At 46.0% G+C, this 14,355-nt stretch overlaps 1 protein-coding gene across 1 annotated transcript in view; it reads right to left on the reverse strand.

Annotated features, from left to right (window-relative positions):
- The window catches only part of LOC149328655 (putative cytochrome P450 301a1, mitochondrial), a 41,315-nt gene that overhangs the window by 17,822 nt on the left and 9,138 nt on the right, over nt 1-14,355 (reverse strand). The window contains exons 3-4 of the mRNA XM_089559052.1: nt 6,074-6,314; nt 4,394-4,584 (exon numbers count right to left, since the gene is read on the reverse strand). Coding sequence (XP_089415178.1) covers nt 4,394-4,584; nt 6,074-6,314 — 432 coding nt within the window. The remainder of the gene's footprint in view (nt 1-4,393; nt 4,585-6,073; nt 6,315-14,355) is intronic.

The raw sequence follows: 14,355 nt of genomic DNA on the forward strand, positions 1-14,355 counted from the left end.
AATGCTTGTCTTCCCAAGTGGCGCCTTTCTGTCGCGACAATATTTCAGGGCTGATTATTTTAAGATAAATTTATTTTGGACAGGTGAGATCTTCAATTATAGTTTAAGAGAGCTTCAACGAGACGTGGCAGAGATGTTCGTATTCGTAATCACTAGCCTGATGAAACACTTCAGTTAAGTCGTTTCAAGGCCAGGTATGTTATTACCTTGGTGCAATAGTTCGTAACTGTTCTTCTCTCTCTTGTATCAATTGCTAAGACGAGACAAAGCGAAAGCTTTCTACGTCGAAATAATGTCCGCAATAGCAACCTCCCTAACTGCTTGTTCACAAAGGGTATTGACAAAGCGCAAGAGTTGAGCGTGCTGAACCTCCGTACGAATTTCTTCCAACGCTACACCCAATCTCCCTTTTGTTTGTTCCCCGCCGCGCTGGCTCACTGGCTACGGCGTTCGGCTGCTGGCCCGAAAGACGCGGGTTCGATCCCGGCTGCGGCGGCCGAATTTCGATGGAGGCGAAATTCTAGAGGCCCGTTTACTGTGCGATGTCAGTGCACGTTAAAGAACCCCAGGTGGTCGAAATTTCCGGAGTCCTTCACTACGGCGTCCCTCATAGCCTGAGTTGCTTTGAGACGTTAAATCTCAACACACCAAACACACCTTTTGTTTGTGACAAACTGTGTATTGTAGAAGATGTGCAATGTTCAATTACCAGCACTGAAGAAATAAAAATCAGAGGAATTAGTTCGTCGGCATCTCGGAAAGAAAAGCTGAACACAACTTTATTAATACAAATTTAAATCGTATTCGAAGCGATTTCATCTTTGGCCACGTCAGATTTGATTCATGAATGCACGGGAAAATCAGCAGATAATCGGTTTTAAGCCTCGTCTGCTTGAGCCTGACATGGGTAGCTAGAGTCAGTTTCTATGTGAGCAAGGTTACCCAAAGTTAACGACTACGCGTTTAGATGAACTCGGTACTAGGGAACTGAGCCAGTCGTGGCGCAGGTGCGGAGGAAAGGAAAAGTTGTTAAGTGGTCAAGTAGAACTTTTGCGGAGCTAGTTGGTCCATTCTGACATCAGTAAAGCAGAACGAATGTGAATATGAATGTGCCTCACTGCGAAATAAAGATTGGGCCAGAAAAAGCACTGATTTTGTGCTCTTTCCTGTCTCGGCTTCGTTTCGCCTAGGGGCACCTTCAGTAGCACTGCTTTACTTATGTGGGGTTGAGTGTCATTTTCTAGGTGTTCTGGCGAGTCAATACAACTTGTCCTATCGGGCTGACTCGGCCCGTACCGACCTTTCTTCATCCCGTCGCCAGCGTTTAAGTGAACCGAAGAGACAGATTACTGACCAAGAGGAAGAGTCCAACGAGTTTTGTCTTGTTTATGGTCACAAGATTCGAAACACCTGGAGAATTCTCCCATTATTCTGAATCTGTTCTGAAAAAATGCGCGAACACAGCGCTCCGTCAAGGATCTCTCTTCCCGATAGGAAGACACGGAAAGTTTTCCTGTCAGCAAATGGAAGCAACTAAATAGAAAAAGCGACCAAGGCAGTGTTTGGGAGAGTCGGTGCCCACAAGAAGCGACTTGCGGGAACAATATCTAAACGCACAATAAAATCCTAAAATGTCTGTCTATCATTTGATCACATTGTGTTTGGTTATCAAATACTGACGCCCATTGCGTAATTATGTCTTTACGACGGTCTTTTTGAACATGTATTATGTTTCAGTATTCATATACACAGTCAGTTTTTATATTGTAACACTAGCCGTGTTTTTCTTTGTATATAGTTTTGCTAATATTGTTTTTCATTTTGTTATATTTCAATCATGTGTCGGCAGTGGTCTACCTTGTTACGGTCTCTTGAGCCTCGTCAAGCTGCCCCGAGCAGCTTTTTGCCCAAGAGCTCCAACCATGTAAATAGGTGGTGAAATGAATGAATTGAATTTAATTGAATATCGCCCCGAGCGTTGTCATCCAAGAAGTGTACTGGTGAGCCTCCAATCCTGGCCGGACATGTCGAATGCAGTGAATCTGCGGTCTGGAGTATACCGAACGCGCTGCCCAAGATCGCCGTCCTCGACTCTTCGTCAGTTCCGCAGCGAGACACTGGCAGCCGTGTGCACTTCCGACCGGACGTCCGTACCCCGTAACTAAGCCAACGCATGTCCCACTCTCTCCAACTGTTTGTTTGGACGTGTTTCCTGCGTCAACCTATACTTCAACTTGTCTATTACCCCTATTATTTGCGCGGCGTTCACGAGTTTTATCTACGGTTTTTCTACAGCCCGATAATTCGAAAGGCTCTTGGTCCTCCCCCTCCCCCCTCCCGCCTTTCATGGCTTGGCACAAAAGGCTGCGAGAGCCAATGCACGTATTCCTACGTCAGTACAACGGCACAACGCATGCCCGACAAGTTTTTGGCTGCCAGTGATGAAGCATGCGCATGATCTAGCAAGCGGCTAGATAAAGGCCGAACGAGCAGCGCACCGCAGAGACAAGCGCGGGGAGTTGCCCTCGCACTTGGTGGTTCCGGCAAAGCGGACCATCCTCCAGCGAGGCGTTCATGTCGTTCATAGTTTGTATTCTGCGGGATCGGTCTTCTTTACTGATCTGGCACGGCAGCCTACCGGCAACGTGAGAGCGGTACAATGAAGATACCCGGGGTGAGTGCCTGCGACTCCAGCAGCCCCGTCATTTTTTTGCATTGAGCTTCGATTATCATCGCGTAATTTGTTCGAGCGGTTAGCTTCTTGTTCTTTTGTCTGTGCGTGTAGAACGTTTTTTTTTTCTTGGAACAGCAGCCGATAGTCTTTGACAATTGTGGCGAAAGTGTGGATGTACAGGGTCGGTCAAAGGTTCTAAGGGGCAACAGGGTCTCCATTTGAGCATGATTGTCAGGCCGTTACGATACCAGAGGGTAAAAGAAACATCGTTCTAAGCTTTTACGATCTTGATAGCTTTATCGGAACCAGAAGTGCCAGGATATACGGAAGAAAATCAGACCCTGGGGCCTGGGAGCTTATGACCAACTCTGTACATAGGTGCGTTATCAACTGCCTCTTTTGTACCGCGGCTGCCGCATCACTGTAGTTTTGAGGAGTTCGGACGCTGCTGTTCTGTGACACAAGTTTTAGCGCTGTATCTTGCTTGGACTCTGTAGGAAGTGTATCTCTTGTACGTTTTGGCGCCTGCCTGTTAGCCCGTAATAGACGGTGTTTGATGCTTGCGGTGTGTTACTCGTCGGGCGATACCCTAGCTCGCAAGCCCCCTGAAGGCGGAAATTCCCTCAAAGCATTACCTTATTTTTAATTTACAAATTATCGTTGCTTTGGTTTGCATCTTTGTAACACTCCTTTTTCATAGTTCTGTACTCTTTGATGGATTGCCTTTAGAAAAAACTGTTCATATTACGCTTTGCTGAAGCGTTTTTCTTGTAACAGCTCCCTTTGTCGTAAACATTTCTTTTTGCGCAGCCTGGCCTGCCGTTCGTCTCATGAATCCGGTGTGTTGCTAATCAGGAGTGCTTTCCACCACCTGTCAGCTTTCTGAACTTTTTCTTTTAGTTGGCGAGGTGCAGTTCCATGTCGCTCATCCCCATCGAACCTTCGGCAGTGCAGCCGTAGCCTAGATGGCTCAGTCACTGGGCGGAGTCGTTCAGCGCCAATCTACAAGCTCTCAACAAAAAAAAATCAGGGGGCATTTTGCTGACCTAAAGTTGTGTGAGGCAAAAGCCTTTAGCGCGGTGTTGCTGCTTATACCACTGATGTGTGCTTAAGATGTTAATTAAGTACACAATTGATTGTGAATATGAAATGCTGGAGGCACTGGAGCGCGTTTAAGAGGCATCCGTCTGATTCGACGCCTTTCTGCTAACACTCTCCAACGTCCTAGACAAGGGGAACTACATATGCGTTGGCAGGAAGTAGCGTAACCATTAGCACACTCAGTTGTGGAGCGGAAGGATGGTGGTTCGAATCCCATCATGCAAAAAGATTTCCTTTCTAGTCAGACTAGAAAAAGCATGACACTTCTGCCGACAACCTTCTGTCGACAACGATAGGTATTAAAGGCTTTCGCCTTAAAACAATACTTCGATACTTTTAGTGGGTGCACAGTTCATCGAACACGATCAGTCCCGTGTCATTAAATAGGACCTCAACTGTTAGAAAGTTACAGGCGGGAAGAAATTGCCAGATAGACGCAGCTGAGCATCAAACACAAGCATTAATATAAACAATAAACATAATTTACTTGAGCTTGTAGCAGCCTTCCTCGACATCGCATCAAAGGCGCAAGCTTCTCGAAAAGTTTCTCTCTAAACCAACGACTATTTATTTGAAAAAAAAAAATGAAACAATAGAGAACTACCGTGGTTTACTCACACTCGAACGCCCATCTCTGCATAATGGAGTAGTAGTCTTGCACTTCCCCAGCGCTGTCGCGCAAAGATGCGATGAGGCGAACGACGTCGTCCGCAATCCGTGCCATGTCCTCGGTGTAAGCGTGAATAGTACGCGGATCTGAGACAGCGTTGTGGGCCTTGCTCCGAAGGCGTTTCCACTCCTCACCTTGGCTGTTATTAAAGCCAAAAAATTGAAACGCGCGAAGTGAATACACTGAATTTACAATACATCGCTTAATATTTATATCACAGCTTTTTTTATGCCGCCGCGGTGGCTCAGTGGCTATGGTGCTCGGCTGCTGACCCGAACGACGCGGGTTCGATCCCGGCCGCGGCGGCTGGAATTTCTTTGGAGGAGAAATTCTAGAGGCCCGTGTACTGTGCGATGTCAGTGCACGTTAAAGAACCCCAGGGGGTCGAAATTTCCGGAGCCCTTCACTACGGCGTCTCTCATAACCTCAGCCGCTTTGGGACGTTAAACCCCATAAACCAAACTAAACCAAACCAGTTTTTTTTATCACCTCTAATAGCATTCTTTATTGTTCCTTAACACTGCCCCTTACCACACTAGTCCAGGCTGTGGAACCGAATAGCGAGAAAGCGTCGTAACTAAGCCACATGCAGAGCGGGTCAGACACGAATTTTAGTTTAGAATGAACTGAAAATTGTGCTTTATGTGAGATAAGGTATCTCAAGCATGAATGCCTTAATCCTCCCCGCATATAGCGATCGGCAGACTCTGTTGACTGCACCCATTACATCATACACAGAGATGATTTCACACACGAACTGCCTCATACGTTTCCACAGAAACTCCAGCAACATGCAGCGCCGTGCCGTCCAGCCGCAACGAAAGCTTTCTGGTAGCTCCATGGTGGAGGCTACTGAACATTTTTGAGAATTGGATTCAGGTTGCGTAAGATTACTATAAGAAGACGGAAGATTTACACACTTGCTGCTTTTATTCACTCATTTATGTCGAGCGCTGCTAATCAGTTAGTCTTAGATAAGTTTTCTTGAATGAAACCACGTCAGTGGCTATCCAAGTTGTTACTTATTTTCGTGTTTCGACAAGCCGGACGAGCCATCATCGTCATCTCTTCAATCAGGTCACCGCTGTAAAAAAAAAATGCCACCTTGGTAACTGCAAACACTGTCTTGTTCTTTAATGAAGTTTGAGCGTCGTGTACTTAACTTTTCTGGCTGTGTTTCGCACCAAAGTCCTGTCTTGAAATAACGGTTGCACCAGTACAGCGAGGAATTGAAAAAAAAATGATCGGGTAATTTAAAGCGCTTGATAGCGATGCAAATTAGAGTGAAAACGCGAGCGGAAGACTCTGTACTTTTTTAATCCATTTCTTCAAAAAAAAAAAAAGATTATCTGCGTTACACTCTTGCATCTCTCTAAGGGCTCAAGAAACAAAAGTTATTGTAGGACCACGAATAGAACGAAAAATAAAGTGTCCTTGCCCGCGCCACTAAGTATAACGGGCTTGATGGGCTCAAGAGACAACGCGAAGTCAGCGGAAGCTATGTTACGACTGCACAGCACGTAACGGGGGAAATAGCATCACCCTGTCACAAAACAAAACCACACGTTTAAACTTATTCACTAAGAAAAATTGAAATCAAGAGACTTAAAGGTGGTCCTGGTACGCACGAGTGCAAGAGCCCATCGTTGGCGAAGAACTCTGGCGTTCGGCTGCGGTGGTAGAACTTAAGTGCAAGCGATCCCACGTGACGTGGCATCCGTCCTTCCTCCCGGTACAGAGTGCGGATGTCGTCGGCGTTGAAGAGGCGCACCAGCACCCTGCGACCAGGCAGCTGCTCGGCTACGATGGGGCCCAGACGGCGTCGCATATCCCACGCGGCCTGGCTGCTGTCGCGGATGTCGTACCTGCCTGCGTGGGAAGCCATCACTTTGCACACATTGTCCATGCAGTAGAGTGGGCGTTCGCCGAAAACCAGCCAAACCTTCTGTCATCATCATCATCATCATCATCCTCAGCCTGACTACACCCACTGCAGGGCAAAGACCTCTCCCATGTCTCTCCAATTAACCCTGTCCTTCGCCAGTTGCTGCCACTGTATCCCCGCAAATTTCTTAATCTCATCCGCCCACCTAACTTCCTGCCGTCCCCTACTACGTTTGCCTTCTCTTAGAATCCACTGCGTTACCCTTAAGGACCAGCGGTTATCTTGCCCTCGCATTACATGCCCTGCCCAAGCCCATTTCGTCCTCTTGATTTCAACTAGGATATCATAAACCCGCGTTTGTTCCCTCACCCACTCCGCCCTCTTCCGATCTCTCGACGTTACACCTATCATTTTTCTTCTCATGGCTCGCTGCGTTGCCCTTAACTTAAGCTGAACCATCTTTGTTAGCCTCCACGTTTCTGCCCCATAGGTGAGTACCGGTATGATACAGCTGTTGTATACCTTTCTCTTGAGGGATATTGGCAAACTGCCATTCATAATCTGACCTTCTGTACTAGCAGACAAAGTTGTGTGAGCTTGTGTGCTAGTCTTGTAAAACCCGTATTTTGAGTCATTGAGCTATATTAACCATTTATTGTAATAGACAAAACCAATTAAATAAGCCTCTTTCCGTGCCGTGTTCACTCTGGAGAGGGGTTCTTCAAAAATCCGCATGAGCACGATTTAAGACAGTGCTTTTGCTAGAGTTCATGTCGATGTCATCTTAACGGCTTCTTCAAATTTGGTCATGCCACCATGGCAGTGTTACAGATTTTTCTCTTCATATGCATTGTAATGGGCTGATGCCACTATTGTTGTATCCTCTTGGACGGTGCGCTTTTCTACAGTATCATCTGCTGAAGGGAACTGCTTTCAGGCATTCACTTTTAGAACAACCTTTTACTTCCCAGTGTCGTTAATGCGTGATATGCGGTATGCTTACCGTGCACTCATTGTTTCATGGAGCACGGCTCGCAAAGTTTCATAACCATATTTTCTCAGCAATTCTGGTCCAACATTGTGGCGTCACTGTGAGCAAGCTGAGTAAACAAAAAAAAAGCAAGCTCAAATTTGCTACCTCCAGCCAGCGTCCAGCATTTGCTTGTCGGTCATTTGCTGGAGAACATGGAATGGAAAATAGGAAAACGTTTGGTGAACGAAATCTTTATCCTGTCTCTCACTTGTGGAGTTACTTCGTAAATAGCAGGTGTCTTTTAGAGCGAAGGTCTTAAGCACTCGCTCTTGGGTTTAGCCACGTCGCCGGCGTCGGTGTAGCCGACCCAAACGATAAAAAAGGTAAAAATGAACATTGCCGCGACTGAAATTCGAACCTGCGGCGCCGCAATCAGATCAGCGTCAATAGCCACTGCACGAGAGAACTTGGCTATCGCCGCAATTTTTTTGTTTATTGCATGGACGTACACTCACCATGACAGGCATCAAGTTCGACTTAATCAGGTCGCATCACTTAACCCGTCATGCACATTCACACCAGCATCCAGCTCTTACTTTGTCAGCACATCAAAATTTCTCAACCGATCACGACTCGCGTTAAACTGCGCCACGCTCGTACTTTCTGCATTGTACATCGTCTTCGTCTTCATCTAATACTGCTACCGGACTAATACACACGTTCAAACACGCTGTGCATTTTACGTCGTAGTCTTCATCAACTAATACTCGTTAATATCAAACTAATATTGTTGCCAGACGAGCAGGCCACCCAGCAAAAGAAAACGATGAGCCTACACAGCCTCACACACCTACAGAGCCGAGCTCAAATTTTCCATTAGGGGGTATCGTAAACGTCATTAGAATTTTTTTCAACTCAGTCTGGTTCCACATGAGACCGAATGCTTGCTCTGGATAATTAAAGGCATATTGATTCAACATAGTTTTGTAGCGGAAATATTACTATCAGCTTTTGAGTGTTGGTACACTAAGTGGCATAATGTGGAGTTATTTTTTATATTCTTTCTTTATTACTATGCCTTTAGAAGTTTAATGTACTTATATGAAAGGCAAAAAAAGGGATAGAGTTACAAATGAGAAGTACCAGCAGCAGACCTGTTCCAAATGAGAGATGTTCTCTGTAAATTAACTATGTGCTTCGTACAAAAGAAAAACGCGACCATGTAATAGCGAATATAAAAGTGCCGAGGACACCCGTGTGGTAATTTCGGCGTTTAAGCCTAAGATAAACAAACAGTCCCCTGACTGGTCCAGCACCCACGAGAGAGGTCAAGTCCATTTCCCTTACAAAAGTGGGATCAGACACTACTGGTTGATAAGAAAGCTTTGTGTTTTGTTTGCTGTTCGTGGGTCATAGGGTCTTTTATCTCGTATAATACATACGCGACTGAAACATCACAGAGGAGGTGATTGACCTATTGCAATTTGCCATTCCTGGCTGCTTGACATACCGAGCCTGGTAGGCGGCTGCTGTGACCTTGCAAGCTGACTGTACCGACGAGCTGTCACTTTTTCGAGTATAAGCACAATCAAAGTGATCCTCTGATAGAGAGCACATACAAGCGAAGCATGCGTGACGCGCGCCTTAGTATGGGTTTCTCTGGCAGTAAGTACTCCAAGCGGAGCCCATAATAGAGTGCGTGAGCGAGTTATATGCGTTTTAGTGCAGGCTTCCAGAGCTCTAATCTGGCCAACCATGCAATCCCGTCAACCGATGTTCTTCAAGTTCCTCCTTTGGTCGCTATATGGCAGCGCAGCGAGTATACGTGGTTATATGCTGGCGCTAGAATGTGCGTGCGACCTGAGCCCTCCTGATGTCAGGTCTAAGCACATTGTTGATTAGCCTGAGAAAAATGTGTGCATTTTTTCAGTTCAGAACTGAACAAGCAAACCGAATTTTAAAATGTCGGCCAAACGAAGTTACAGCGCTAAACATAAAGCCGTTCAATAATTATTTTAACATTTTTTGGTCATGTCTGAATGACTTATGCGTTCTCATCGGAAGCATATCTTGACTAATATATAAATACATATACATATAGCGGACATCTCGTTGCTGTATGAACTTGAGTAAGAGCTTGCATTAAAATCACCCCTCATCATTTCTCACGGCCGTACCAGCACTATGAGGACGCATATTTGTTCTCCAACGGACGGCATTCATTTAGCAGAACACTAGCGTTTGCCTGCGCAACTTGCGAAACCCATCGCCTCCGGTAATTACGCTGCTGTACTGCTCCCACGTGCGCGATAGCGCTTTCTGCTTGCAAACTTTGAACGCTCTGTTCCACTTGCCAGCAGTATTGCGAAGGCTGCTCCACTAAATTATCTACTGGCGCATGTGTGACAATTTTACACGGAGAATGCTTGCTTTGAAGTGGACGCTATTAGCCTAGCTGAAGGGCAGGCGAGGGTATGTATGACAGGCGCCCCAGCTGGGGTCCCTAGAGTAGACAGACAAAGAGGTTGACTTCGATTCAGCTACCAATACAAGGTAGACGAAATAAGCCAGCGATGGGAGCGTCCAATGAGCGGCGAAGTTGTTTTGTCACCCTTTCCCACATCCCGCAAAACTGTGATCACGACAGTGTTTCCGCTTTAATATTCTTTTGTTCTGCAAGACAGCCATCGAGCTGGTCTACCTTTCTGATTTCTTAGCTGGAGGAACCTCTGCGATTGGCCACTTGTCTTGGACGAACCGCGAGCTAGCCGTCCCTCACCGCTCTTGACCTATACATGGCATCGTTTTCGCCCGCTTCCTACTTTCGAGTATTGCAATGTGACCACCGCCTTTTGTTGATTTTATTGCTTGAGACGTCGTTCTGCTCGACTGCTCTCATCTCTCTCAGCGCCGTGGTCTGCTTCCTTAGACCCCTTGAAGGGGCTGCCTTTCTGTCCGACGCATGTCCTGGCAGTAGGCTAATGTTCGCAGAAAATCCGGCGTTTTGGTAGGCGTGGGTATTATGAGCGATAAGACATCGGGGTAGGGTTGCCCACGGGGTCCAATTTTGAACCCAGGGTAGCCTTTTGGCCTCATCTCGACGTTGCCAACGGAATGTGAGCGGAATGCTAGCGAAGTAAGTGGCAGTTAAATTAATGATACGTCATGAGACGTTGTTGGGACAGAGCAACATGGATCTGACAAGCTGCACCGATGGCAGTACCTCCCATCGCAGGACAGTGGCGCATTGTTTAGCCCATAGACCATCTTATACTACTACTGCGCCTAGCGTACGAGGACTCCCAGAGATCTATGAATGTAAAGTATGGTTACCGAGCAGTATGGTTAGATTGCTTACTCTCCAAAAAAAGAATTGTACGCCTTATTGAAAACGTTTCACTCAAGAGTCACAACACACTTCTTTTCAGGAAACATCAAATACTAACCGTGAATAACGTAATTAAAAAAAAGTTAGCTGTGGTTATCTACGAAAATTTGAAATGCGAACCGCATACTTTCAATCAACAATATTTCTCCAGGCAGCACAATTATGACTTCCACCACACAATATGTCAAAAAGAAAAAATTCGCACGAACTATGGCTCACAGAAACTAACCAACCAGATTGCAGATCTCTTAAATCAGCATCCCATAATTATATATCTTATAAATGAAAGCAAGTCTGTAGGTACTTTCAAAAAGAGTCCTCACAAGTATGTATTGTCACGTTGTAGTGACGGCAGTCCAGTGGTCAGGAAGACGGCAACAATACTTGGAAACGAAGCAGCTCTTTATTTGGGCTGACTTGCGCCCGCAAAAGAACTGAATCACTGGGCGGCGGCGTAAGCAACAAACGTGCTCGTCAGTCGTCGAACTACGAATGCCCGCTGCTCGCGGCATCGTTCAATTTAAAGGCGGCAAGGAAACTTCGAGATAACAGGTAGAGATCGTCTAGAGTAATCTGGAAACTCGTAGATGCAGCTGTTCATGGCTGTGATCAATCGAGATTAGTCCGGTCGCTTCTCGCGTCACGAACAAAAATGATAACACCCCTTTCTTTCGTCCTTGCGGGAACTAACGGACACTACACTGATACGTGGCAGTATTGTCTCTGCACGAAACATCTTGTAATGTTGGTCAAATGTTTAGGGGAATCCCCCAAGGTGGAGTAGATTTGTAATAAGGGAGTAATTACTCATTTGCATCCACCCGAGCGCAGCCATATGGCTACAAAGGAAAGCTATACAGCTTTCTCAGAAACTTCGTAGTTAAAGAAAAATTCGTCCTGGTCCGGGGTTCGAACCCAGGACCACCGCTACACCGGAGCAGTCGCTCTACCAATTGAGCTAACCAGGACGGCAAGCTTATGGTAGGACGAGAGCGAATTGATCAATAACTCGAAGTGGGAACTGTGTTGGTCAAATGTTGATCAATTCGCTCTCGTCCTACCATACGCTTGCCGTCCTGGTTAGCTCAATTGGTAGAGCGACTGCTCCGGTGTAGCGGTGGTCCTGGGTTCGAACCCCGGACCAGGACGAATTTTTCTTTAACTACGAAGTTTCTGAGAAAGCTGTATAGCTTTCCTTTGTAGCCGTATGGCTGCGCTCGGGTGGATGCAAATGAGTAATTACTCCCTTATTATCTTGTAATGTGCCAAGTAAGTGCTTTTATTTAAGTTTTGTCTGCAATTCATATGTTTACGGTAAGGTGATATGTACGTCCTTTATGTAGGGAATATGTATGCTACATTGTATTCTTTGTATTAAGACTGCCCTTCTTGTCATGGTCTGTATGATGTGTCACACGTTGCAGGAGGTTGACGCCTAGTCAGGCATGCTGCTGCCTTTTTGCCAACCTCCCTGACAACTGCTTAGTTGTTAAAATAAACTTCAAACTTCAAAGTAGAGAGTGACCAAATCCGCCCCTATGTGCATTACTCCATTAGCTCAGTCTCACCATACATTTAAGGCGGAGCTTTAGACTCTCCTGCAAACCGATTATTATTTCGGTTAACCTCCCTGCCTTTCCTCTTCTACATCCTCCTCCTCCTCCTCCTTTAGACTCTCCTCCAATTTTTTTCTCACTTTTCTTCGGGTCGATGCAGGTCGCTGTGAAACTGCTGTGGATACTTTCCAGTACCTCCATGCATGACTTTTCCACACCCTGGTTACACAATTTCTTCATGACTGCTAAGGTTTCAAGAGTGTGAATGCTTTCTTGTAACTCTGCAGAAAATGATACGGATTATTTATGTCGGCGCATTTTTCTACGACCTGATTGGTGCTGTGAATGTGGTCTACTATACTGTTGATTACACTTCACAAAAGTCAGTCTGGTCCTATCATTGGCTTTGGTTAAGCTTGCTTAAGGTGGGATTGTTTTAGTAAATGTCTTGTACGCAAAGAATAGTAAGCAGATCGCCTGACTTAGGTTAAGCTTGCTCTAATCCATGACTGCTATAGCGAAAGTTTTGTACGCAAAGAATAGTAAGCAGATCGTCTGAAGTTTTAATCCGACAGCACTATTGCTACCGTTCTGCACAAAATCCGGCGTCATCGCCATTGTCGGCGTTATGAACAAAAAAGCCCCGGAGAAGCAACCAGCTTGCTACCTAGGACACGTGACCTGGTGACGATCCCAACAGGCTCACCGGAATTTGAACAAACTGAGCAGATTGGCAGGGGTCAGTTAAATTATGGTCGCTCAGGACCAGCAACCTAGGTCACGCAAGCTCCGCAGGTGCAAGCACCTGCCATCACAGGGAAGTGGCGCATCGCTTACGCGTTCCACCACTGCGCAAATAGTGGCATGACTGCTGGGCATCTACAAGTGTGAAATCGAGAAACAACAATTCCTCCTATAATGGCATTATTAACCAATTACGCTATCAAATCATTTACTCAAGAGAGGGCTAAATGTCCCCAGCTATTTGTTTTCAAACCTTTGACAGCGGTTTTCTTGGAGATTATGTTAGGATTCTTTGAAGTTCAAGGCACAGTAGATGTTGCGAGAACTCGGGTAAACGTCTGCAGTCATATGGCCTTCAATTTATATCCAACTGGTAGTCAAGAGGTAGGGCGCCCGGCTGTCGACCGTGGATACCTGTGCTACCGCAACCTCCGCAACTCTATGACAACGTGCGTCGCTTTTCTAAATAATGATCCTTGACGCCATCATGTCGCATTACTCGGAATCTTTGTCCATCACGTGACCGAAGGTTGGAATAGGGGTATAGAGAACCTATGCAGCGCTTGGTGTTCCTATCAGAGGTTTCTCTGCTAAATTGTCCAATGTGGTCATGTGAAAAGTACCAAACAAAACGACGTTTACTGATCGCTCCTTGAAAGTGTTGATCTTGTGGCATACGTTGTCGACGCTCCGCCACGCAAGCTGATGAAAGGAGACGGAACGACTACTGGTATTATTTATTTTTTTCAAATAAATAATTTTTATTATTTATTATTAGTAGTACAGGTTCCCTATAGAGGATGCACCGAAGAGTGGATGTGTGTCGCTAGCTGGCACACACATCCCTACCCTGATTGGGATCTCGCAGTCGATCTGTTTTGTTAGTTAAAAAGGAAATGACATTGTCGTCTCACTAAATCCAACTTTGTATTGAGCTAGATAATACTTGCAAACATTAGTTTATTTTCGACGTTTTAGAGCCCTAGGAGGCTTCTTTATCCTTCAAATTGAAATTCAAACCGAAAGCGTGAAGCTCCTTCCGCTAGCAGCAACCGCCATGCTCAAACGCTTCTAGTGAAATCAAGAACGAACGCCGGCTGCTGTGTCGTGGACAACACCGGCCTCTATGCGCTTCCGACGCACTGCATTAGCGGTGCTCGCCACTTCTCCCGTAAATGTGGCCTGTCGTGCAAGCCATCACGACTCCTAATGACTACCGGGCAGATCTGTCAAAAGCGCTCACAGATTGTCGTGCAACAGAGGTCTCGTGTTTACTCCACATACATATTTAGCTCGACCGCCGGAATCGACAGTTACGAACAGAGGAGCACGGGCGAAATATAGTGAATGCCTCAAGCACGGTA

The sequence above is a fragment of the Amblyomma mixtum genome, chromosome 9 (assembly GCF_055824585.1).
Source record: "Amblyomma mixtum isolate Tamu chromosome 9, ASM5582458v1, whole genome shotgun sequence".
NCBI classification, from domain to species: Eukaryota; Metazoa; Arthropoda; class Arachnida; order Ixodida; family Ixodidae; genus Amblyomma; species Amblyomma mixtum.